The 27809-nt window shown below is 44.5% G+C and overlaps 1 protein-coding gene across 2 annotated transcripts in view; it reads right to left on the reverse strand.

Annotated features, from left to right (window-relative positions):
* Positions 1–27809, reverse strand: part of LOC147466082 (zinc finger protein ZOP1-like) — a 57214-nt gene that overhangs the window by 23024 nt on the left and 6381 nt on the right. The window contains exon 1 of one of the 2 annotated variants that reach the window (XM_086523765.1): positions 505–585. The exons of the other annotated variant lie outside the window; for it this stretch is intronic. Coding sequence (XP_086379891.1) covers positions 505–555 — 51 coding nt within the window. The 5' untranslated portion in view covers positions 556–585. Of the gene's footprint in view, positions 1–504; positions 586–27809 lie in introns of those variants that run through there. 2 annotated transcript variants of the gene reach the window in all.

The raw sequence follows: 27809 nt of genomic DNA on the forward strand, positions 1-27809 counted from the left end.
ATGATGACAAGTAGCAGTAGCTTGTCCACGTGGCTCAATCAGAGTCAAGTGCAATGCGCACATGACATATCATCATTTCAAGATTGATATCACCCCACCGGTGAATTGCGACAAGATGGTGTAGACATTTGCAAGAGTACATGAATCAGTCAGTTTTAAGAAATCCCAACCATAACATTCACATATCATGGAAAACAATGTATCTACAAATAATATATAGTCACTCGGCACAGGATTGTCAGCCAATCAACACCCCCAAAATATCGAGGACAAATTGGTTGATTTTATCTTGTTCAAGGCAATTTGCAGCAAAGGAGTGGAGTGGCTCTCTTACAGGCTTGGACATTCCGAGCGAGAAATCAACAGCAACACACGAACAAAAACTGCAAAATCACTGAACTTGAAGAGCGAGAGAGAGAGAAGAGGAGAGTCGACACGACATTCCAAGCAAAGACGCACTGGCCCCAAAGATTGGTGCCCCTTTCGGTATTTCCTTATTATTACTCTTTGCAAAGTACAACTCTCGAGGGTTGAACTTTCTCCAAGACTCTGCATCTCTTGAAAGAATTGTAATCGCCCTCTATTGAGCCTACAAAACAACCAAAGGACAGAAACTTTCTTCAGTAGACATTGACTCTATGTACCCATTCACCAGACTCTATGGACTCATTCACTTCCACAAAGACAGCAGTCCCTGATCAATCACAATTCTGTCGAGATTCTTAGATACAAATCATGATCATTGTAACCTATTTAGCAATCACATCCAGACTGTGGATCTTTTCACGGATGTCTTGATCTATTAAATCTTGTTCGTATCAAATTCACATTTTTCCTTTTCATATTTCAATCAAGCAAACCATGCCCATGACCATCCTACAAGACAGTACATCCACATAGCATGCAATTCAGAAAATCACACACTTAGTTCACACTGAACACGGTGTTTCAATCATTCAGTCTAGCCACCACATCCCGTCCAGAACTCTTGATGCACCTTGACTGATGCAAGTCGTATGAGGAAGCCGTTCCCTTATAATTATACAACTAAATGAATCAAATCCATTTGTCTTTATTGTAAAAATGTTCCCTTGCTGAAATTGATTACCCTAGGCTAATTTGTGGCGTTGGAACAGAGTCTTGTTTGTAAACCGTTGAAAACTTGTACTCCCAGAAGTTCATCTTGTGTGTTTATCACTGAATTTGATCACCTTAACTACAGTGGGCTTGAAATTCTCTGGGCAGCAATGTATTTTTCCATTTCTTGATTCTTGTGTGAATTTTTCTACATCATCGAACTCTTTGAGGAAGTGATGTTCTAGCGCCTCTCCCGCAATAGAGAGAGTGCACAAACACGTGTTCTGCCTGATTGCCTCCGTGTGGGTGTTGAGAGAGCTTGTCCAAGGTACTCTTGGTGCCGGAAGCAAGCCTCAAGTCTTTTGACGAAACATATTTCACTTTTCTGGCAAGTCATACACTCTTTGACATATTTCTCAATGTCAGCTGGGAGAGAAGACCAGTAGAATTATCTTTTTTATGCTTGTGGCATTGGGGTGATGCCTCTATGGCTTGAATAAGCAGAAGCATAAACTTCATCCATTATTTCAGTGGTCTAGCCACACAGATTGCCTGATGGAAATAGAAAGAGATAACCATCCTTAATAGAGAAGGGAAAAATGTTATTGCCACGATGTAGCTCTTGCCATATGGTACCAAAATTTGTATCTTTAGATACATGGCGGGGAGGGATTCCAAGTTTTGGTGCATTCACTTTTGGTTGTCGAGAGAGAGCATTTGTTACTACGTTTCTATTTTCGAAAGTAGTAATTTATGGAAATGAAACATAGAGAGAAAGTTGGCCCATCTGCTTCTCAGACAAAATTTAGTGAGAGAGAGTGTCTAAAACTCTCACGATTTGTCTTAATCATAAAGTTTGTTCTGAGAAGGTAGTGCTGCCATACAGAGAGGGCATGTATTACATCCATGGGAGCTCTTTCATAAATTGAAGCATGAAGTTGTGTATCGTCATAGTCATCTACTTTTGAAGGTCACCATAAAACTCGTTTCAGTGGGTTTGGACTCGTGAAATGTTTTGAGCTCCGAGTCCAATTCTGTGCCAATGTCTTAGTCAAAGAGAGAATTCTCTTATGCAGCACATTGACTTAAGCTCTCTAGACTCTCTCTCCTCTCTCTAGAATGCTAATTGGCTCTTTGAACCTGAAATTCAGAATTTCTCCCGGCAGATTCTTCTCTCTCTAGCTTCTGCCGAATCTCTCTAAAATCTGCAGAATTCTCACCCTTTATTACAGTAGAATTGGAGGACCACTTTAAAAGGTAGGCAATACTAGAGAAATTAGGGAGAGAGAGTCAAACTTTGCAGTAAAAATTTAACGCAGAGAAAGCCAGGGGAGGCCTGAGGGGTTAAAGTTGAGGCTAGCTGAAACCGGCCCGTGGGGCGGTAGGCTTTGGCTTTCACCCGAAATTCTTTACTTTAGACACACACAGAGAGCACTTTGCAAAGAGAACTTTCGACGCACACGGCTCGGAAGCTAGAATGCTCCGAGCAGATGCCGACAACCTGTAGGCCCCAAAATTGGCGCCCCTTTCGATATTTCTTTATTCTTTGAGAGGGTAAATTACAAAGTAGAGTCCTGGGAATCCTTTACCTGTATCCCTCTAGATACTACCTGGTTTGGCCAAATTTCGGCAGCATAACAACTCCAAAACTTGCGCGAAACCAATTCCCCTGCTAGAACTCACTTCCACTGGTGTATACCCTCTGATTCCAGGCCAAAAACAGTAAATTCAGCTCGCTGTATTTACTGGTTTTTGCCCTATTTTCAGCCCCAAACAGTCCCCTAGCTGTCCTCTGCCAATGGGGCACGATTCCCAAGGGTTCTGGCGTCCGTATGGCTGAAAAACAGTCAATTTTCTGCGCATACACAGTGCTGAATTTGCACCTATACGGTGAGGTTATGACCCTCACCGGTGCCTACTTTGGAGTAGCAGCTAGCTACCCCTGTTCCTGCTCAAGGAAGCTCTTGCCTCAGCACAAAAGCATGAACCCACACAGCTGTACATCAGTCAAATGAAGAGCCCTCTTGTGGGGCATCACATAACTGCACGTAGGGGAGAGAGAGAGCAGTGTGTAGCGTGCAGGGCATCACTCCTAGCACCACACTGTACATGGGAGGGAAAGAAAGCACTCCATAGCTCTTAACCTGTGATGACAAAAAACAAAACGAGGCCTCTCCCATCATAAAATTCAGCGCCCATTTTTCTGTAAGAGGCAAGTCCATGAAAATCTGCCACTTGGCGCATTTACAAGCATTTTCCGTTTTGGGTTTGCCGCTTAAAAATATCCCGACTGGTTGCCCAGTTGACTTCGCGGCAGAGTTGTAAAATGTTCCCCTAGTCATACCGGAGGTAATGACGCGAGCACATTTCACGGCCCAAAATAGCAGTTTTCTAAATTTTAGGAAATGATTCCGTTGGGCTCCCACTGGTCATCTGACCATCTATCCTCATTGGGATTGCATCCAAAAGTGCAATGTGGGCCAACTGTCGGATACTTTCTGTTGGTAGTTCCACCTTGACTTTATGCCTTTATTGAGTTCACTTCCTAGTATCCACCAACTTGCTAAGTGCGACGGGGGGACCTACATGATCTTGCTCTGAGCCTAGACATCCTCTTACTATACGAATCCCAGTGCCGACCACTTCCCGTCTACGGGTGAAACTACCGTTCAAATTGGCCATACAATGTCCGACCATTTGCTACTTCAAAAAGAGGGTCTCAAAAACAAAACAAAAATCATTGGAAAGAAACCAACAACTAAGGTTAGCAGTTGCCACGTCCTCGTGACATAGTTAACAGCTGCCACGTCCTCGTGACATACCCGCCTCTTGAAATTGCAAACGTCCTCAATTGCATACCATAAATACACGCCACTGATGATCTTGTGCTTTCAACACTCTTTTATCATCGCATGTATCCGCAAGAAAGGTCGTAATACATAGATACAAATGACTTAATGAGACCTTCATATTTTTATCATTTCCATCTATTACACTAAATTCATATGTACATTTGATGTACTAGCTCTATCATTACCCCTCCTTTGCACACTTTGGGTTGGGGCATAAGTAGGCTATAACCCAAAGGCTTCAAGGTAAAGCTGCAATACATTTGGTGTCTCTGATAGTTCATGCTCTTCCATCCACTTTGCATCCATAGGCGGCTAGTTCTTGAACTTCACCAAATAACGTCTTGCAACTTGTCCTTTAACTTTCCTGTCCTTATGTGCCAAAACTTGCTTAGGTACCAGGATCTCATCAAGTTCCTCAACTTCTGGCTGATCCTTATCTGACATATCTTCTGGCACATCACCCACGAAGGGTCTTAGAAGACTCACGTGAAACGCATTATGAATCTTCCACGCATCAGGCAATTTCAACCTATAAGCCACATCACTGATCTTGTCAAGCACTTGAAAAGGCCCATAGTAACGCATGCTGAGCTCAGGAAAGACTCGTTCCTTGCCCTTCATCTTCTATAACCTTGCCTTTTCGAACCTTAACAGAACCCAATCACCAGGTGATAATAGCAATTCACGACGGTGACGATCAACGGCTTTTTCTGTTTTGCTTGAGTCTTCTCCAAGGCAACTTTAATTTTCTTATACATTTCATCCATGTTCTCAACATATCGATCTGCCTCAAAGATCTTGTCCTTTGTATGCAAAATGGGAGGAACCTTTTTACCACCTTCAACAATCTCGGAAAGGGCTTTGCCAGTTGACGAATGCACCGTATTATTGTACCCATACTCAAGCATAGGCAGATACTGTTCCCACTTGCCCTTATTATCTGACACATAACATTTCAATAGATCCAAGACAGTAGAATTAGCCTCTTCTGACTGTCCATCAGTTTGTGGATGAAACAAAGACGAGAACTTGAGCGTAGTACCCATGTTTTCAAACAATCCTCTCCAGAACAAACTGGTCATATGAGGATCACGATCACTGACAATCGATTGTGGCATACCATGGTACTTATAAACACATTGTACATGAACAAGCGTGCCATCTGGTCAGATTTTATCTTCTTCCTGACAGGGATAAAATGGGCCTGCTTGCTGAACCTGCAGATAATGGTCCATATACCATCATTCCCTGTTGGCGTTCTTGGAAGATCAAAAATAAAGTCCATAGCAATGCTTTCCCATGGCTTATCCGGAATCGGCAGTGGTTGTAACAGCTCTGGTGCCTTTTGCCTGTCAAACTTGACCTTTTGGTAAACTGTGCATGCTCGCACAAAGGCATCCACATCTCTCCTCAAGGTAGGCCAATAGAAGAATGTCTCTACCGCTTTGACTGTCGCATCAATACCACGATGCCCTGCATACGGTGGGACATGACTCTCTTCCATGACCTTATGTTGCAGTGGCCTTGTGACACAAAGTCTGTCATGCATCATCATAAAACCATCTCTGAGGAGGTAGTGCTCATGATGTTGCCCCTCTTGTAACTGTTCAAAGATCCTTGCAAAATCTTCATCAGCAGTTTACTGTTCCTTCATGTCATCTAGCTCATGATGATAAGGAATTGACACAGCTGAAATTTATGGCTTTCTTGATAACGCATCAGCCACAACATTCTTCTTGCCTTCCACATGCATAATCTGGAAGTGGAACATAGAAAGAATGTTTACCCATCGCATATGCTTTTCGGATAACTTTGACTGTGTCAAGAAGTATCGCAAGGTCTGACGATCTGTTTGGACAACAAAATCAGCACCTAAGAGGTAGTGCTTCTAGCTAGAAAGCGCATGAATCACGGCCAAGAGCTCTTTCTCAGACTTGCATAGTCTTCTCTGGCCCTTGCAAAATTCGGCTTTCATAAGCTACTATCCGTCCGTCTTGCATTAGCACTGCTCCGATGCTACTGCCACATGCGTCACAATGGACCACAAATGACTTCCTGAGATCTGGCAAAACAATTACTGGATCTGAAGTCAACTTTTCCTTTAAGAGACTAAAAGCTGAAATCTCTTTTAGAGTCCATCTGAAAGTGACTTCTTTCTTTTGCAAAGCGTGAAGAGGCGATGTTATCTCTGCAAAATTCATGATAAAGCTTCTATAATAGGAACACAATCCCAAGAAGCTTCTGACATCGTGCACAGTCTTCAAGTCTGGCCATGTCTTAATAGCTTCAACCTTTGTGGGATCCGTTCTGACACCATCCTTTGAGACTATGTGGCTAAGAAAGTGGATCTCTTCCAAGAAGAATTCACTTTTCTTAGGATTGACAAGTAGCCTGTGACTGCGCAGCTCTTCGAACACAATGGTCAAGTGACGCCTATGCTCCTCTTCATTCTTCGAATAGACTATCATGTCATCAAAGAATGTTCCAACAAACTGCTGATGCGAGCGGAAAATCTGGTCCATCATTCTGTTGAACGTGGCAAGAGCATTTGTTAGACCAAACGGCATCACTAGAAACTCATAAAGACCAAATGTCGTTCTAAATGCAGTCTTGTGCACATCCTCTGGCCTTATACGAATCTAATGGTACCCACTCTTAAGGTTTATCGTGCTTAAAATTGCAGCACCCTCTAAACGATCGAGAATATCATCAATTCGAGGAATAGGGAACCTATTTTTGATGTTATTCTTATTCAACGCACGGTAATCAATACACATGCACCATGAGCCATCCTTCTTCTGCACTAGGAGCACTAGGGAGCAAAAGGGTGAAGAACTAGGCTGAATCAGCCCCTTCTCTAATAACTCCTCAACCTGGCCCATAATCTCTTTCTGCTGCGCCGTACTAACCCTGTAGGGAGGTGTAATTGGTGGGCTACACCCTGGCACCAAATCTATCCGATGGTCCTCAGGTCTCTCTGGCGGCAATTGCGACGGTAATGAATCAGAAAAACAGTCACTAAACTTTTGCAAAAATGCTGACCTTTCTTTATCTAACACAGATAAATTTGATTGATCACTATCTGAGACATCACGTGCAAAAATCAAGTATAAAGAAAGTTGATTCTTTATTACAGAAGTGATAGCAGAAGCAGATACAATAGGGACTCACTCTCCTTTTAGCTTTACATCCAAGATGTGAGTTTTGCCCCTATGCTGTACAGTGATCTTTTTGTTGTAGGCATCCAAGACTCCATGCACTCGGAACATCCACGTGATCCCCAACAAGGCATCACATCCTACCAGCGGCATGATGTAGAACTCTTTTGTGTCCACATACGACTGAATATGCAGACGCAGCTTTCCAATAATGGGAGTAACACACTCAGAGTGACCAGGACATGCTAACCCTGCCTGTGCTGTGTACCCATCTCTTCAGCTCTGATGCCCAACTTCATAGCTAACTCTGGTGAGATAAAGTTGGATTTGGCACCTGGATCAAAGAAGGTGAGTGCCGTCTGATTCCTAACTTTACCTCATGTCTTGCATAACTCACTGGCATCTGTACTGGGCCTGTCACCCACCATGTTTGGCACCAAACCTGCCGTGTGTTTAGGCTTCTTGCCTTTCAGGTCTTCTTTATCATCTGAGTCAGCTTGTCTTTTCCTTTGTGGACAATTGGTAGCAAAGTGACCAGGCTGCTCGCATATAAAGCATTTGTTTTCAACCATTAGGACCTTCTTTTCCTCGAGCGACTTGCACACAAAAGGCTTCCTTTTCTGTTTCTTTGCTTGCGCTCCAGAAGTCCCGGCTGAATCCTTGTCTTTGGTGGCCTTTTCCGACCCCTGTGACGCTTCAGGAGCCGTTTTCGCAAAGGCTTCTTCGCTGAATTTTTCTTTTGCTGCCCTCTTTCTCGTTGCTCCGAAACCCACTATCCTCTCCTTTCAGCAAGGCAAGACCAGTGTTCGCAACTTCCATAAGCTGAGTAAGGGTAGCCACTCTGTTCTTTGTACAGTAATCGCGAAGCCCTTTAGGCAGCCCACAACAGTACTTCTCTATCTGCTCTGTCAATGGCACAAATATATAGGAGGTCACTGAGAGTAACACTTTACAAAACCTCCGATTGTACTCCAGCAAGCTTTTGCATGTAGCCGAAGGAAGCTGGTGCCAATCTGTCATGACGTCGGCTTCAAATTCATTTGACAGCCAAGCAGATGCAAACATTTTCTTGAAGTAAACCCAAGTGGCGGGTGCCTGTCCTTGCATTAACAATGTCGTCCACCAAGCAAGCACATTGTCCTTTAAGAAAGTGGCAGCTTTCTTGACTTTCGAGGCCTCTGTAAAATTCCCTCTTGCATAAGCTGTATCAAACTGCTGGAGGAAAGTGAGAGCCTTTGCTTTATCCTCAAAGCCACTGAAAGTACTGAACTTTACCGCTGCACCACCTTCTTTGTAAGCTTTCGGCTTCTCCAGTGCCCCCAAGTTGTCATAAGGAATGGTCTGCAACATGGGCACTACAGTAGGCATGATCGGCACATCTTGGCCATTCACATTTTGCGTCACAGGTGCGATATCTGGTTGCTGTTCAGAAAAACCAGCCATGCCAAAATTACCATGTGGCACCCCAAACTGGCCCTGGTTGCACTGAAAACCTTGCTGCATGCCAATACTACCATACATGGGGTTTGGCATCATGCCTTGCATACCCCCAAATACTGTTCCTGGCACGTATGGCTGACTTCCAGGCGCATAACCAGCCATACTTTGGAACACTGATCCACCCCCGAAATACCCAGGATGTACCGTGGGTGGTGGAAAAACCGGGTGCATAGCCTGGTAATCAGTTCCCTGTCCATTCAAGACAGCATGCGGACTTTGAAAGGTGGCGGGCTGAACTGGCATAACCTGTGGAATAGGCGTTCTAGCCACCTGTTCAAGCACGGGAGAAACCTGTTTTGGAGCCCCTGACTCCGCAACATACGAGTGTTCCCTTTCTTGCTGAGTCGCATGAAGTACTTGGGCTTGAGCCTCAACAAGCTCTGTACGCGGGGTAGGTTGCCTATTTTGCTGTTGCACTGGTGGCGCTTGCAAGAACTCCATAAACCTTGGATTCTGCACCAGCTACGAAAAGACATTCACCGCGGCAACTAACTGAGTCCTGAACGCATCATCCTCAAGTTGCCCAATCATAAAGCCCTGTACTACTGGAGGGACATTCATATTGACAGAAGGTACAGACTGACGTGGCCGTGAGCTCTCGCCAATCTCGAAAACCATAGGGATTTCTTGTCTGTCCCTTGAAGAGGAACCCTCTTCTTCCATAATGCCCTTCCCTTTGTCGGCCATAGCGTAATCCCGCGTTCCTGCACTCTGTGTCTTTACCCAAAACAACCGAGGCTCACTTCTTGAGGAAAAAGTGATTGATGTCCCGACAACGGAACCTTGAAACCGGCCTGTGGGGCAGTAGGCTTTCGCTTTCACCGGAAATTCTTTACTTTAAACACACACACAGAGCACTTTGCAAAGAGAACCTGCGACGGGAATTAACACTTGAATACACACACAGCTCGGAAGCTAGAATGCCTCGAGCAGACGCCGACAACATGTAGGCCCTAAAATTAATTGGCGCCCCTTTCGGTATTTCTTTATTCTTTGAGAGGGTAAATTACAAAGTAGAGTCTTGGGAATCCTTTACCTGTATCCCTCTAGATACTACTTGATTTGGCCATCGTGGTATCGATGCTACAGTTAAAGCGGTTGAGACATTCTTCTATTGGCCTACATTGAGAAGAGATGTGGATGCCTTTGTGGGAGAATGCCTAATTTGCCAGAAGGTCAAGTTTGACAGGCAAAAGGCACCAAGGTTATTGCAACCACTACCTATTCCAGACAAACCATGGGAAAGTATTGCTATGGATTTTATCTTTGATCTTCAGAGAACGCAGACAAGAAACGATGGTATTTGGACCATCATTTGCAGATTCAGCAAGCAGGCTCATTTTATTCCTGTCAGGAAAAAGATAAAGCCAGATCAGATGGAACGCTTGTTTATGAGCAATATTTTCAAGTATCATGGCATGCCACAGTCGATTGTTAGCGACCGTGATCCACGCATGACAAGTTTGTTCTGGAGAGGCTTGTTTGAGAATATGGACACAACGCTCAAATTCTCTTCGTCATTTCATCCTCAAACAGATGGGCAGTCAGAAGAGGCAAATTCTACTGTCCTAGATCTGCTGAAGTGTTATGTGTCAGAGCATAAAGGAAAGTGGGAGCAGTATTTGCCATTGGTAGAGTATGCATACAATAATACAGTGCATTCATCAACTGGTAAGGCACCTTTTGAGATAGTTGAAGGTGGCAAGAAAGTTCCTCCCATACAGCATACAAAGGACAAGATATTTGAAGCAGATAAGTATGTTCAGGACATGGATGAAATGTACAAGAAGGTCAAAGTGGCCTTAGAAAAGACTTAGGCAAAGCAAAAGAAAGCAGCTGATCGTTACCGTCGTGAAGTGGTATTTTCACTTGGTGATTGGGTTTTGAAAAGGCAAGGTTAAGGAAGATGAAGGGCAAGGAAAGACTGTTTCCAAAGCTCAGCATGCGTTACTATGGGCCTTTTCAAGTGTGCGACATAATCAGTGATGTTGCATATAGGCTGAAATTGCCTGACAGTTGAAAGATTCACAATGCGTTTCATGTGAGTCTTCTCAGACCCTATGTGGGTGATGTGCCAGAAGATATGCCAGTTGAAGATCAGCCGGAAGTCGAGGAACTTGACGAGATCTTGGTCCCCGAACAGATTTTGGCACATAAGGAAAGAAAAGTGAAAGGCAAGGTTGCTAGGCATTACTTGGTAAAGTTCAGAAACTATCCACCAATGGATGCTAAGCGGATGGAAGAAGGTGAACTTGCAGTCACCAACTGTGTTATCACTTTACCTTGAAGCCTTCGATCTGCAACCTACCTTGACCCCTTGAGTTTCAAAGCTACATGGATTGTTAGTGTGACAATGGCTTCTGAAACAAATGATGTACATGGTATTTAAAGTGAGCTCAAATGAAATACCCGTTACATGAATGTTAGAGCTGTACAGATTGTCAGTTTGGCAATTGCTCTTATGGAATGTCCAAAAGTGTGCTTGGTGCTATAGAAGTGAGTATTTCTTGTCAGTTTGTCAAGAATACAGTAATTACTTCTATTAAAGAATACATGTGTAACTGCATTCTTAAACTGTCGGTTTCGGTATGCTTGAAAGTGTTACGGGATCCAACGTGTACTATAAGACAGTGGCAAAATGTGTAGCTACCATTTTGTCATTGGAAAGTTAGTGACTCAAAGCAATGGCAGAGTGCGAAGCTACCACTATGTCATTGGGACAGAATTCACACGCAGGCAATACATGTGTCGACGAGGTGTTGAATACACCAGGGTTGACAATGAGCAGGTACGACATAGATGCAAACGAGGACGTTTGAGATTTCAAGAGGGGGGTATGTCACCAGCGTGTGACTACTATCTATCCTTTTTGTTGATTTCTTTCTTATTATCTATTTACTTTCACTTTTTGGAAACACCCCTCGGGAAATCTAACTGCCCTGCATTGCATAGCTAGTGTGGAGCTGTCCAGAGGGAGTCCAAGCCTAAGGGCAAGAGAGAGCACTAAGGTTGGACAAAGACTATGGTTAGCCAAAGTGGGGTCATTGACTAGCCAAAGTGGATCCTTTGCTACAGAGCCTACATTTCAGTTCTGGGTGTGGCTGCAGTGTACAAAGGGGGTCAGATGACCTAGAAAGATACAATGGCAGCATCCCCTAAAATTTAGGGAACTGCTATTTTGGGACCTGAAAATGTGTTTGCTTCATTACCTCCGGAATGACAAGGACAACATTTTCTTACTCTGCCGTGAAGTCAACTGGGCAACCGGTTGGGAGATTTTTAGGCGGCAACCCCGAAACGGGAAAATGCTTGTAAATGCGCCAAGTGGCACATTCTGGTGCACTTTCCTCATGCAAGAGAAGGTGGCTCTGAATTTTAAGCTGGGAGAGGCTCATTTTCAGATTTTGTCACAGGTTAAGAGCTATGGAGTGCTTCCTTTCCCTCCTATGTACAGTGCGGTGCCAGGAGTGATTCCCTGCACGCTACGCACTGCCCTCTCTCTCCCCTATGGCAGTATGTTATGCCCCTCTAGTGGGCTTTTCAATTGACCAATGTACAGTTGTGTGGGTTCATGCGCAATTGCCGAGGCAAGAGCCTCTTGCACAGGTACTGGATTAGCTAGCGGCTAATCCCCCGTAGGTACAGGTGAATTCGGAAAGGTTTAACGCTAGAAATCTCGTCCGATTCAAAGGGCAAGTAGCCCTACAAGTGCGCGAGCTCGAGGACTTGCTACGGATGCGACCGGCACGCGAAACGGAGCCCGAAACAGTAAATTACAGCCTGCTGTGTATTTTTGCAGGTTTAGGGTTTTGGCCCTAAACAGTCCCTAGTACCCCCAGGAGGTTCGGGGACGCGAGGGGACCGCTGTACAGGTGATCTGGCACATTTTCGGGGCTGAAAACAGAGAATTCAGCGTGCTGCAGATTCTCGCCAGGTTTTGCAAAGTGCCCGTATGCGTCGGTAAAGTCAGTCAATGCGTGGGAATACTGACTGTGAAGTGTCCTAGTACAGTTATGCTGCCGAAATCGGGCTGGAACAGTTGAAATTCAGTCGAGCTTGTGTGGGGCAGCTTGTAGGGAACCACAGCGTTTATTCCCTCTTTTAATCAATAAAGAAATACCGAAAGGGGCGCCTAAGTTAGGGGCCAATCTGGTGTCGGTCTACTCATACAGGTGCAATATAGCAGCCTGTATCCCTTTCCCCTTTGTTATGTTTTGAAAGTACAGGTAAAGTGGACGACAAATTAAATGGGTGAAAGCAAATAAGGTTTAAGTCTAAAGTCTACCGCCCTTTTTGAAGTTAACAGGCCGGTTTCACCCATCACCTAGAACAAGGCCTCTCATGGTCATAGGTAACTGTGGGAGAAGTTTCATCGCGTAAAGTAGTAGAAAACTCTTTTTCTCTCTCTACTAGCTGCTGCAAATTCTCTGTTTTCAGCCCCTAATCACCTGTATTAGGGTGAATTTCAGCAAAGCTTTAGTAGGAAACTATTTCTCTCTACCTACTATACACACACAAAGTTTGGAGCATTTCCGTCGCGAAAAGCACCTCCGTTTCGGCATTGGAACGCGCTCAGGTAACAATTTCTGGTTATGTGCAGAAAATTACAGCAAGCGGGTGCGCGTGTGTTTTGCATGTTTCCTTCGTGGGTTGATTGCAGGAATGATTATGTCCGAAGAAACATAGTTAGCGGAAGATAGACTCTCGTTTTTCAGAGCTTCCGATGAGTTTTGTGGAAGATAGACTCTCATCTACGAGAGCTTCCCAAAATCTCACAGAAGAGGAAAGATCCTCTTAGTAGTCAGGAGAGCAGTTCTTCTACTCTCTCAGTCAGAAGAAGAAGAAAGACAAGAAAGAATAGAGGACGGGCTTTCGCCCCGTTCCTGTGCTTGTAAAGAATTCTCCCTTAGTCATAAAGATATTCTCTTTATGGGGGGGGACCAGCCCATCTTCTGTCCCCAATGATGTGTCAAGCTTTCTCTCTTTCTCTCCAAAGTCTCTTGAGTATATAAATTGCATTTAACAGTCAGTTTTCGCTTCCGTATTTTTGTGACAGTGGTATCAGAGCAAGGTCATCTCTCTCTTCCTTAAGAGATTGACGACTCTTGGCAGACTGTAGAAATGGGAGGACACGAGATAGAGTTCTCTCTCCTTCAACAGCAGGTGGAAGAGTTGCAAAAAGCTCTCCCCCATCCAAAAGTCCAAAAGATTATCCATACTCTTGAGAAAGGGAAGGAAAAAATGCAGATGGGGTCGGGAGAAATCCCGCAGAACCCAAAGGCGCCAGAACCAAGGAAAGATCCCTTGATTGGAACCTCCCGTATGCACGAGAGGTAGAGGAAACCTCCAGAACGTCATGTGCGGTTTAACCCAAAGGTTCAAGAGCAAGATCCCCCTGATTCCCCTCAGTTCTCTTTCATGAAGGATCTGGATGACATAGTTGCTCCGAAAGACATGTTCCTGGAAGATCCGTCGCAGCAAGAAGTGCATTCAAGGGAAAGGACTCCTGTCCACAAGAAGTCTAAGCATAGAAAGAAGGAGCACCATAAGAAGAAGCACCACAGGCAGAAAACATTCAAGTCGGGAGACAAAGATGTGAAATTCGACACTTACAATGGGCGGCGTGATAATGACAAAGCGTTGGCTTTCATCCGCCAATTCGAAGTTGCATTTACTCAAGGGAATTTTAAAGAAAGATCCAAGCTTCGCCATGTTAGTATGTACCCGAAAGGCACCGCCAGCAGTTGGTGGTTAACCCTTATCCTGGAAGATCGTAAACCCCAAGATTGGACTGCTTTCAAGGAGGAGTTCTACGCACAGTCCCTTCCTCCAGACTATGAGGAAGAGGTAAAGAAAGAATGGGATCGACTTTCACAGTTGGAGAACGGAACTATTCCACGCTATGTGGATAGGTTTTGGGACGTTCTCTTGAAAGTCACTCCATTCAAGAAGATTGACGATTCGGAAAAGATGCGCAAGTTTGAAGCAGGATTGCATGAAGCCTTGCAAAAGGCTATGAACCTTTACCCTCGAGGTAACTTGCAGATACTTATGGAATCAGCCCGCATAGCTGATGGAATACATGACAAGGGTACTCCCAGGAAGATGGAGCAAAGCACTTACCATGCCAAGCAGAAGGCTCTCCATGAGCAGCCTACCTCTACTTCTTCTTCGCAAAAGAAGAAAAGAACCGCCTCCGAAGCAGAAGCAAAGCCAAATCAGCCCAAGAAAGGGAGATATCTCTCTCCTGCTGAGTTGCGAACTTACATTAGTGAAGGAAGATGCTTCAAGTGTGGAAGTTGGTCATATGAAGGGTGATTGTCCTTGAAACCGGCCTGTTCAATCCAAAAAGGACGGTAGACTTTACTTTAAACCTTGATTTACCTTTCACCCATTATTAGTCGTCTATTTTACCTGTACTTTCAAGACACAACAAAGGGGAGAGGGATACAGGCTGCTAGATTGCACCTGTATGAGTAGACCGACACTAGATTGGCCCCTAACTTAGACGCCCCTTTCGGTATTTCTTTATTGTTCAAAAGAGGGAATAAACGTTGTGGATCCCTACAAGCTGCCCCGCACAAACTCGGCTGAATTTCCATTGTTCCGGCCTGATTTCGGCAGCATAACTGTACTAGGACACTTCACAGTCAGTATTCCCACGCATTGAATGACTTTCCCGACGCATACGCGCACTTTGCAAAACCTGGCGAGAATCTGCAGCACGCTGAGTTCTCTGTTTTCAGCCCTGAAAATGCGCCAGATCGCCTGTACAGCGGTCCCCTTGCGTCCCCGAACCTCCTGGGGGTATTAGGGTCCGTTTAGGGTCAAAACCCTAAACCTGCAAAAATACACAGCAGGCTGTAATTTACTGTTTCGGGCTCCGTTTCGCGTGCCGGTCGCATCCGTAGCAAGTCCTCAAGCTCCCGCACCTGTAGGGCTACTTGCCCTTTGAATCGGACGAGATTTCGAGCGTGAAACCTCTCCGAATCACCTGTACCTGCGGGGGATTAGCCGCTAGCTAATCCAGTACCTGTGCAAGAGGCTCTTGCCTCGGCAATCGCGCATGAACCCACACAACTGTACATTGGTCAAATGAAAAGCCCACTAGTGGGACATAACATACTACCAAAGGGGAGAGAGAGGGCAGTGCGTAGCGTGCAGGGCATCACTCCTGGCACCGCACTGTGCATAAGAGGGAAAGCAAGCACTCCATAGCTCTTAACCTGTGACCAAACTGAAAATGAGGCTCTCCCCCTCCTAAATTCAGCGCCAACTCTTGTTGCATGAGGCAAGTGCACCAGAAGGTGCCACTTGGCACATTTACAAGCATTTTCCCGTTTCGGGGTTGCCGCCTAAAAATCTCTCAACCGGCTGCCCAGTTGACTTCACGGCAGAGTAAGAAAATGTTCCCTTTGTCATTCCGGAGGTAATGATGCCAACACATTTTCAGGTCCCAAAATAGCAGTTCCCTAAATTTTAGGAGATGCTACCATTGTATCTTTCTAGGTCATCTGACCCTCTTTGTACACTGCGGCCACATCCAGAACTGAAATGTAGCCTCTGTAGCAAAGGATTCCACTTTGGCTAACCATAGTCTTTGTCCAACCTTAGTTCTCTCTTGCCCTCAGGCCTGGACTCCCTCTGGACAGTTCCATACTAGCTATGCAATGCAGGGCAGTTAGATTTCCCGAGGGGTGTTTCCAAAAAGTGAAAGTAAATAGATAATAAGAAAGAAATCAACAAAAAGGATAGATAGTAGTCACACGCTGGTGACATACCCCCCTCTTGAAATCTCAAACGTCCTCGTTTGCATCTATGTCGTACATGCTTACTGTCAACACTGATGTATTCAACACCTGTCGACACATATACGACACATACATGCTCATTGTCAACCCTAGTGTATTCAACACCTCGTCGACTCATGTATTGCCTGCGTGTGAACCCTGTCCCAATGACATAGTGGTAGCTTCGCACTCTGCCATTGCTTTGAGTCACTAACTTTCCAATGACAAAATGGTAGCTGCACATTTTGCCACTGTCTTATAGTACACGTTGGATCCCGTAACACTTTCGAGCATACCCAAACCGACAGTTTAAGAATGCAGTTACACATGTACTCTTTAATAGAAGCAATCACTGTATCCTTGACAAACTGACAAGAAATACTCACTTCTATAGCACTAACCAAACTTTTGGACATTCCATAAGAGCAATTGCCAAACTGACAATCTGTACAGCTCTAACATTCATGTAACAGGTATTTCATTTGAGCTCACTTTAAATACCATGTACATCATTTGTTTCAGAAGCCATTGTCACACTGACAATCCATGTAGCTTTGAAACTCAAGGGGTCAAGGTAGGTTGCAAATCGAAGGCTTCCAGGTAAAGTGATAACACAGTTGGTGACTCTGCAAGTTCACCTTCTTCCATCCACTTAGCATCCATTGGTGGATAGTTTCTGAACTTTACCAAGTAACGCCTAGCAACCTTGCCTTTCACTTTTCTTTCTTTGTGTGCCAAAATCTGTTCAGGGACCAAGATCTCGTCAAGTTCCTCGACTTCCGGCTGATCTTCAGCTGGCATATCTTCTGGCACATCACCCACATAGGGTCTGAGAAGACTCGCATGAAACGCATTGTGAATCTTCCAACTGTCAGGCAATTTCAGCCTATATGCAACATCACTGATTATGTCGCACACTTGAAAAGGCCCATAGTAACGCATGCTGAGCTTTGGAAACAGTCTTTCCTTGCCCTTCATCTTCTTTAACCTTGCCTTTTCAAAGCGTAAAAGCACCCAATCACCAAGTGAATATACCACTTCACAACGGTGACGATCAACTGCTTTCTTTTGCTTTGCCTGAGTCTTTTCCAAGGCCACTTTGACCTTCTTGTACATTTCATCCATGTCCTGAACATACTTATCTACTTCAAATATCTTGTGCTTTGTATGCAGTATGGGAGGAACTTTCTTGCCACCTTCAACTATCTCAAAAGGTGCCTTGCCCGTTGATGAATGCACTGTATTATTGTATGCATACTCCACCAATGGCAAATATTGCTCCCACTTTCCTTTATGCTCTGACACATAACACTTCAGCAGATCCAGGACAGTAGAATTTGCCTCTTCTGACTGCCCATCTGTTTGAGGATGAAATGACGAAGAGAATTTGAGCGTTGTGCCCATATTCTCAAACAAGCCTCTCCAGAACAAACTTGTCATGCGTGGATAACGGTCGCTAACAATCGACTGTGGCATGCCATGATACTTGAAAATATTGCTCATAAACAAGCGTGCCATCTGATCTGGCTTTATCTTCTTCCTGACAGGAATAAAATGAGCTTGTTTGCTAAATCTGCAAACAATGGTCCAAATACCATCGTTTCCTGTATGTGTTCTCGGAAGATCAAAGATAAAATCCATAGCAATACTTTCCCATGGTTTATCTGGAATAGGTAGTGGTTGCAATAACCCTGGTGCCTTTTGCCTGTCAAACTTTACCTTTTGGAATATTAGGCATTCTCCCACAAAGTCATCCACATCTCTTCTCAATGTAGGCCAGTAGAAGAATGTCTCAACCGCTTTAACTGTAGCATCAATACCACGATGCCCTGCATACGGTGGGACATGACTCTCTTCCATAACTTTGCGTCGAAATGGCTTTGTGACACACAATCTGCCATGCATCATCATGAACCCGTCTTTAAGAAGATAGTATTCATGACGTTGTCCTTGCATTAGCTGCTAGAAGACCCTCACAAAATCTTCATCATTTTCATACTGTTCTCTCATATCATCAAGTGCATCATGATAAGGAATCGACACAGCTGAAATTTGTGGCTTCCTAGACAAGGCATCAACCACAACGTTCTTCTTGCCTTCCACATGCACAATCTGAAAAGGGAACATTGACAAGATATTTGCCCATCACATATGCTTCTCAGATAACTTTGTTTGTGTCAAGAAGTATCGCAAGGTCTGATGATCCGTTTGGACAACAAAGTCTGCACCGAGCAGGTAGTGCTTCCAACTTGAGAGCGCATGAATCACAGCCAGTAACTCTTTCTCATAGACCTGCATGGTCATCTCTGGCCCTTGCAAAATTCTGCTCTCATAGGCTACTACCCTGCCATCTTGCATTAGCACTGCACCAATGCTACTACCGCAGGCGTCACACTGGACCACAAATGACTTCCTAAGATCTGGCAACACAATGACTGGATCTGAAGACATCTTTTCCTTTAAGAGATTAAAAGCTAAAATCTCTTTTTGTGTCCATCTAAAGGTGACTGCCTTCTTTTGAAGAGCATGTAAAGGTGAAGCAATCTCAGCGAAATTTCGGATAAACCTTCTGTAATAGGAGCATAGTCCCAAGAAGCTTCGGACATCATGCACCGTCTTCAAATCTGGCCATGACTTGATCGCTTCAACTTTTGCAGGATCCATTATGACACCATCCTTTGAGACAATGTGTCCCAGAAAGTGAATCTCTTCCAGAAAAAACTCACTTTTCTTTGCATTGATGAGCAACCTATGACTGCGTAGCTCTTTGAACACAATGGCCAAGTGATGCCTATGCTCCTCTTCATTCTTTGAGTAGACTATCATGTCATTAAAGAATGTACCAACAAACTACTCGTGTGGACGGAAAATTCTGTCCATCATCCTATTGAACGTAGCAGGAGCATTTGTGAGACCAAAGGGCATCACTAAAAATTCGTGAAGGCCAAACGTTGTTCTAAAAGCAGTCTTGTGCACATCCTCTGATCTAATGCGGATCTGATGGTACCCACTTTTTAGATCTATCCTGCTAAACATAGCTGCTCCTTCTAATTTGTACATAATATCATCAATTCTAGGTATAGGGAACCTATTCTTGATGGTATTCTTATTCAGTGCACGGTAGTCGATGCACATACTCCATGAGCCATCCTTTTTTTGCACCAACAACACTGGAGAACAGAATGGAGATGAACTGGGCTGAATCAGCCCCTTTTCTAACAGCTCCTGTACTGGCGCATTATCTCTTTCTGCTGAGCCGCACTAACCTTGTACGGAAGCTTATTTGGTGGGCTACTGCCTGGCACCAAATCTATTGCATGGTCCTCCGGTCTCTCTGGCGGTAATTGAGACGGTAATGAATCAGAAAAGCAGTCACTATACTGTTGTAAAAACATTGACCTTTCTTTATCTAGCACAGATAAATTTGATTCATCACAATCTGACACTTCACGTGCAAAAACCAAGTATGCAGAAAGATGCTTTTTCATTACAGAAGTAATAGCAGAAGCTGATATAGTGGGAATAGACTCCCCTTTAAGCTTTACATCCAGAATGTGAGTCTTTCCCCTGCTCTGTACAGTGATCTTTTTGTTGTAGGCATCCATGATTCCCTGTACACGAAACAACCAAGGAATACCTAACAACACATCACATCCGTCCAGTGGCATGATGTAAAATTCTTCAGCATCTACATAGGACTGGATATGTAGGCGCAACTTTCCAATGATGGGTGTCACAGCCTCTGTATGGCCAGGACATGCCAAACCTGCCTCTGCTGTATACCCCATCTCTTCAGGTCTGATTCTCAACTTTGAAGTCAATTCTGGGGAAATGAAATTGGCTTTGGCACCTGGATCAAAGAAGATGAGCATTGTTTGATCCCTGACCTTTCCCCATGCTCTGCAAAGCTCACTTGCATCTGAATTTGGCTTATCGCCCACCGTATCTGGCACTAGACCAGCCATGGGCTTCTTTCCTTTCTTGTCCTCCTTGTCTTCAAAATCAGTTGGCCTTTTCTTTGTAGGACAGATGTAAGCAATGTGGCCAGGCTGCTCACAGATGAAGCATTTGTTTTCTAACCTCAGGACCTTCTTTTGCTCTTCCGACTTGCGAGGAAAACATCTTTTCCATTTCTTTACTGGTCCCTTTTCTGATTCAGCCGAAGCTTTGCCTTTCCCTGCGTTGGCTGGCTCCTGAGTCCCTTTTGGAGCCTCATTGGGAACGTGCTTCTTCGATGAATTTTTCTTGGCTGATCCTTCCTTGACGCCAGTATTGAATTCACAATCTTCTCCCTTGAGCAAACCATTGCCAGTGTTTGCTACCTCGATGAGCTGCGTCAAAGTAGTGACTTTTGTCTTCGTACAGTACTTTCTCAATCCTTTAGGTAGGCCACAACAGTATTTTTCAATCTGTTCTGTCAATGGCACAAACCTATAAGATGTTATTGGAAGTAGAGCTTTCCAAAACTTCCGATTGTAATCATCCAGATTTCTGCAAGTGGCAGCATTAAGCTGGTGCCATTCTGTCATGACATCTGCTTCAAAATCATCAAATAACCATGCTGCTGCAACAATCTGCTTGAAGTAAATCCATGTGGACGGAGCTTGCCCTTGAAGCAATAAAGTTGTCCACCATTGTCCCGCATTCCCTGTCAAGAAAGTGGCTGCCTTGCGGACTTTGGAAGCCTCTGTAAAGTTTCCCCCTGCATAGGCCTTGTCAAACTGCTCGAGGAATGAGAGAGCCTTCTTCCTGTCATCAAACCCTGTAAAGGTCGTGAAAGACACACCTTTGCCACCTTCTTTGTACGGAGTTGGCCTCTCTAGCGGTGTTAAATTGTCATATGGAAGTGAATGAAACATGGGAACACTGTTAGGGTTCATTTGTGTTCCCTGACCGCAATTAAGTTGACCTGGAAATGCCATATTTGGCTGCTGATTTGTAATTCCAGCCATACCAAAATTTGCCTGTGGCATCCCAAATTGGCCCTGAGTGCTCTGAAACCCTGGTAGCATGCCCGTGACACCATACATGGGGTTAGGCATCATCGTTTGAGCACCCCCAAACACTGTTCCTGGCGTGTAAAACTGATTTCCAGGTGCATGACCAGCCATGCTCTGGAATACCGATCCACCTCCAAAATAGCCAGGATGTACTGAAGGTGGTGGGAAGACCTGTTGCATAGCCTGTAGGTTGCTTCCCTGCCCATTAGAACCAGCTATAGGCTGCTGAAAAGTGGCGGGCTGAACTGGTACAACTTGAAAGACTGGCATCTCAGCCACCTGTTCTTGCATCTTAGGCACAGGTTGTGGAGATTGCATGTTCTCCGTCAAGTGTACAGGTGTTTCCATTGACTGTGCAGTATGAATCACCTGTGCTCGAGCCTTAACAGGCTTTTGAATATGATCCAGTGACCCAACTTGCTGAGACGGAACAGGAGGTTGCAGAAAGGCTAAAAACCTCGTGTTCTGCATTACTTGTGTGAACATAGCCACAGCAGTAGCCAACTGGGTCCTGAATATATCATCATCCGTCTGTGGTGGTCTTGAGGACTCACCCACTTCATGTGTCTGTTGACCCTGTGAAGAGGAAACCTCTTCAGTCACATCATCTGGTCTGTCAACCATAATTGCTATTTCGTGTGTCTGGTCTATGATCCCCTGTGTCTTCAAGCCCAACCTGACCAAGGCTCACTTCTATGCGAAAAAGTGATTTAATCCCGTCGATGGAACCATGAAACCGGCCTGTTCAATCCAAAAAGGGCGGTAGATTTTACTTTAAACCTTGATTTACCTTTCACCCATTATTAGTCGTCTATTTTACCTGTACTTTCAAGACACAACAAAGGGGAGAGGGATACAAGCTGCTAGATTGCACCTGTATGAGTAGACCGACACCAGATTGGCCCCTAACTTAGGCGCCCCTTTCGGTATTTCTTTATTGTTCAAAAGAGGGAATAAACGTTGTGGATCCCTACAAGCTGCCCCGCACAAACTCGGCTGAATTTCCACTGTTCCGGCCTGATTTCGGCAACATAATTGTACTAGGACACTTCACAGTCAGTATTCCCACGCATTGAATGACTTTCCCGACGCATACGGACACTTTGCAAAACCTGGCGAGAATCTGCAGCACGCTGAATTCTCTGTTTTCAGCCCGGAAAATGCGCCAGATCGCCTGTACAGCGGTCCCCTTGCGTCCCCGAACCTCCTGGGGGTATTAGGGTCCGTTTAGGGTCAAAACCCTAAACCTGCAAAAATACACAGCAGGCTGTAATTTACTGTTTCGGGCTCCGTTTCGCGTGCCGGTCGCATCCGTAGCAAGTCCTCAAGCTCCCGCACCTGTAGGGCTACTTGCCCTTTGAATCGGACGAGATTTCGAGCGTGAAACCTCTCCGAATCACCTGTACCTACGGGGGATTAGCCGCTAGCTAATCCAGTACCTGTGCAAGAGGCTCTTGCCTCGGCAATCGCGCATGAACCCACACAACTGTACATTGGTCAAATGAAAAGCCCACTAGTGGGGCATAACATACTACCAAAGGGGAGAGAGAGGGCAGTGCGTAGCGTGCAGGGCATCACTCCTGGCACCGCACTGTGCATAAGAGGGAAAGCAAGCACTCCATAGCTCTTAACCTGTGACCAAACTGAAAATGAGGCTCTCCCCCTCCTAAATTCAGCGCCAACTCTTGTTGCATGAGGCAAGTGCACCAGAAGGTGCCACTTGGCACATTTACAAGCATTTTCCCGTTTCGGGGTTGCTGCCTAAAAATCTCTCAACCGGCTGCCCAGTTGACTTCACGGCAGAGTAAGAAAATGTTCCCTTTGTCATTCCGGAGGTAATGATGCCAACACATTTTCAGGTCCCAAAATAGCAATTCCCTAAATTTTAGGAGATGCTACCATTGTATCTTTGTAGGTCATCTGACCCTCTTTGTACACTGCGGCCACATCCGGAACTGAAATGTAGCCTCTGTAGCAAAGGATTCCACTTTGGCTAGTCAATGACCCCACTTTGGCTAACCATAGTCTTTGTCCAACCTTAGTGCTCTCTTGCCCTCAGGCCTGGACTCCCTCTCGACAGTTCCATACTAGCTATGCAATGCAGGGCAGTTAGATTTCCCGAGGGGTGTTTCCAAAAAGTGAAAGTAAATAGATAATAAGAAAGAAATCAACAAAAAGGATAGATAGTAGTCACACGCTGGTGACAGTCCTACCAAACCTCCACAACCACCTTCTTCCAATGTAGTCCCAGATGTACACGGAAATACAACCAAGGATGGAAAAGAAAGAGCTCTTCTTAAAGCATGGGGTAGCATCAACAACCAACGGGCTCTCATTTTGTTTGACCCTGGCAGTACAGACAACTTCATCTCTACCAAGCTGGCTAATGACCTGAACTTGCAGCCCAACCGTTTTGGAGTTTCTATTCAAGCACAATCCGCTTTCAAAGGGCAGAACTCAAACTCTACTCCAATCATAGGGAAGTTGAATCTAAAGGTCGACGACTACAAAGATCAATAGTCTTTCTTACTAGCTTCACTTGAAGGATGCGATGTTATCTTGGGAATGCCTTGGCACTACAAGATGCATTCCATTCCGGACTATGTTCAGAAAACCTTATCTTTTGCTCATAAAGGAAAGGAGTATCTTGTACTTGCAGATGCAGGTGATTGGCGTATTCCTATCGCCAATCACATTGCCATCAAGAAAGAAATGAAAAAGTGTGTTTCAGCGTACTTGATTTTTGCAAGAGAGAGAGATGTGTCTGTTTCACAACTTTCTTCCTCTTCAGAGCAAAAAAGACTTAAGTTATTAGAAAGTTATAAAGATTGTTTTGCAGATGAACTTCCAAATGAACTCCCACCTTCGCGACCCGAGGATCATACAATTGATTTGATCCCAGGAAGTTCTCCTCCAAATCAGCCCCCTTATAGAGTTAGTCTAATGCAGCAAGACGAAATTCTCAAGCAGGTTAACGAACTTTTGGAGAAGGGCTTAATAAGGCCTAGTACTTCTCCATATTGTTCACATGTCTTGCTAGTACAGAAAAAGGATGGCACATTCCGCACGTGCATAGATTATAGATCTCTAAACAAGATCACAATCAAGAATTGATTTCCAATCCCTCGGATTGACGACATTCTTGACAAGTTACAAGGAGCAAGTGTTTTTAGTCGTATAGACTTGAAGAGCGGTTATCATCAAATCCGCATAGCTCCTCAGGATGTGCATAAGACTTCATTTAGAGCAACCTTCGGGTTGTATGAATTCTTAGTGATGCCTTTTGGACTCACTAATACACCAGCCACATTCAACAAAATGATGGATAGAATCTTCCACTCATATAGAAGCTTCACAGGCGTTTTCTTTGATGACGTCTTAATCTTCTCAGAGACGGAAGACGAACACTATAAGCATCTCGCCTTAGTGTTTGAAGAATTACGCAAACACAAATTATTTGTGAATGCTAAGAAGAGTGAGTTCTTTCTAAAAGAAATCCACTATTTGGGCCATATAGTATCTCACAATCAGGTGAGAATGGACCCTGATAAGATTCAAGCAGTTGTAGAATGGCCTACGCCAACTACAGTACATGATGTACGAAGTTTCCTTGGCTTCTGTTCCTATTATCGGCGTTTCATTCGAGCTTTTGCCGCGATAGCAGGTCCCCTCCATGACCTGACAAAGAAGCGGATTCCATTCCATTGGGAGTCTGGACAAAAACAAGCTTTCGAAAAGCTTAAGTATCTACTCAGTCACGGACCTTTTCTCACCGTCCCTGATCTTCGCAAACCTTTCGAGGTATACTGCGATGCATCTGGAGATTGTGTAGGAGCAGTTTTGAACCAAGAGGGTCACGCGATAGCCTATGAAAGTCGGCGCCTTAAAGATGCAGAGTTGCATGTCTCCATATACGATAAAGAGCTAATGGCAGTAATTCATGCTCTTTCCATTTGGAAACATTATCTATTAGGAGCTGATTTTATTATCAAGACAGATCATCAAAGTCTTCGCTACTTTCTCACACAGAGAAAGTTATCAGAAAAGCAGATGAGATGGGCCAACTTTCTTTCAATGTTCCATTTTCAGATTTTACATACTTCTGGAACGAAGAATGCAGTTGCAGATGCTCTCTCCAGGCGTCCAAAGATCAATGCACTAACAACAATTTATCATGAGGAACTAGAATCTCTAAGCGAGATGTATCCTCAAGATCCAGACTTCGCCACAATTTGGGCAGATCTTCAAGCTGGTCACTCAAAGCCACCTTATTCCATCAGGGATAATACACTCTATCGTCAACAAGCAATATGCATAGCTCAGCCCTTACGACAAAAGGTGATGGATGAAGCACATAATTCTCCTTATGTCGGGCATCGGGGAATTGCTTCCACCACTAGTGCCCTCGAAAGGTATTTCTTTTGGCCAACACTCCGTGCGGACATTGAAAAACATCTATGTGAGTGTTTAGTCTGCCAAAAAGTAAAATATGACAGACATAAAGTTTATGGCAAGCTTCAGCCGCTCCCTGTGCCTAACACGCCATGGGAAAGTATTGCCATGGATTTTATTACGGATCTTCCTCGATCCAAGAATGGAAATGATGCAATCTGGACTATAGTAGACAGATTCAGTAAGCAAGCACATTTTCTTCCCGTAAAGAAGACGATCAAAGCTGATCAAATGGCTAGAATATTTCTAGCTCAGATTTTTAAACACCATGGATTGCCAAAGACTATTGTCAACGATAGAGATCCCCGCATGACTAGTCTATTTTGGCAGGCATTGTTTGAAAACTTGGGAACTAAGCTTGACTTTTCATCAGCTTATCATCCTCAAATAGATGGTCAAAGCGAAATCGCTAATGCCACTGTTTTAGATCTCCTCAAGTGCTATGTTTCGGAACGACAATCCGAATGGGAACAGTACTTACCAATCGTTGAGTTTGCGTATAATAATACCATACATTCCTCAACTGGTAAAGCTCCCTTCGAAATTATTTATGGGAAGCCACTCTTACTTCCTATTATGGTTACCAAAGAAAACATCTTCGCCGCAGATGAATTTGTGCGCAATATTGATATTGCCCATCAACAAGTAAAGCAAGCGATTCTTCGTACTCAAGAGCAACAGAAGAGAAAAGCAGACAAGCACAGAAGGAATCTCAATCTAGAAAAAGGACAATATGTCCTGCTTCAGTTTGAGAAAGCTAGATTGAAAAAGCAGGTCGGCAAAGGGAAAGTTGTCAAACTTTCCCATAGATTTTACGGCCCTTTCAAAATTACAGATAAAGTCAATGACGTGACTTTCAGATTGGATTTGCCTTCTCATTGGCGCATCCATAATGCTTTTCATGTCAATCTCCTCCGACCATATGTTGGACCTCCTCCAGTGGCGCCAGTACAAGAAGATCCTCCAGAAGTCAAAGAGACTGAGGAAATCCTTCAACCTGAACAGATAATACACCACTCGGAGAGACAACTCAAGTCGGGGAGTCTACATCGAAAGTATTTAGTCGAGTTCAAGAATTACACTCCTTTAGATGCAAAGTGGATGACTGAGTCCGATCTTAAGGACTACCCAGACATCTTGCACATTTATGTTGACACTCTACAGTTGAGGTCAATTGTCTAGAACCAAGAGGGATATAACTAAGTCAGACTTTGTAAATAATTAATTTATTTACGAGAAAAGAATTATCTAATTAGTTGTGTGCACATCAGAATAGATTTAGCAGTTCTGGGGCCTCATGTGCGTCCAAGTTTGGGCCAGTGCACCTCAGGGAGACCCTAGCAGAAAATACCATGAAGCCGTAGCGATTGGGAAATCGGGTCTTCAATGAAGGGGTAGATAGTAGCCTCAGATTTCAGGCTCAGAAAATTATGCGCGCTAGTGCAAGCACAGGAATGAGATGGGGTCCTTAGAATAATAACCCTAAGGCCTGATTATTTTACGGCCTTAGGATAAGTTAGTTAAAGTATTCTTAAATGATTTGCGCAGGACCAAATGGCCGGACAAGTGCGAACAGGTAATGCCAGAGCAGTGTCGATACGGCATTGCGCTGGGGAGAAGCTAACAATTTAATTGGTTGCATCTATGTGTGCAGTTGTGCACTTAATTGCACATTTCATTAACTAGCATAGGATTTTTAAAGTCAAAAGTTGAATGGTTTTTAAATTTTAAAGTAAGTGTGCCACTTGGCACACTTTCCCATGCAATCTCTATCTCTCTCTCTCACTCCCTCTCTTCATGCTAGCGCCCCCTCTTCTGGGAGGCTATAAGAGAGCAGCCCCTCCCCCTCTTGCCAGGTTGGCAGTGCACTACCTCCCCTAAGTTGAACGTCCTCTACGCAGTGAAGCTCTCCATTGAAGCTTGTGAGCAGCACCTTGTGGTGTATGTGGAGCCTCTGTGCACCCATCACCTAGAACAAGG

The sequence above is a fragment of the Adiantum capillus-veneris genome, chromosome 1, assembly GCF_014529385.1.
Source record: "Adiantum capillus-veneris isolate H3 chromosome 1, ASM1452938v2, whole genome shotgun sequence".
Classification (NCBI taxonomy): domain Eukaryota; kingdom Viridiplantae; phylum Streptophyta; class Polypodiopsida; order Polypodiales; family Pteridaceae; genus Adiantum; species Adiantum capillus-veneris.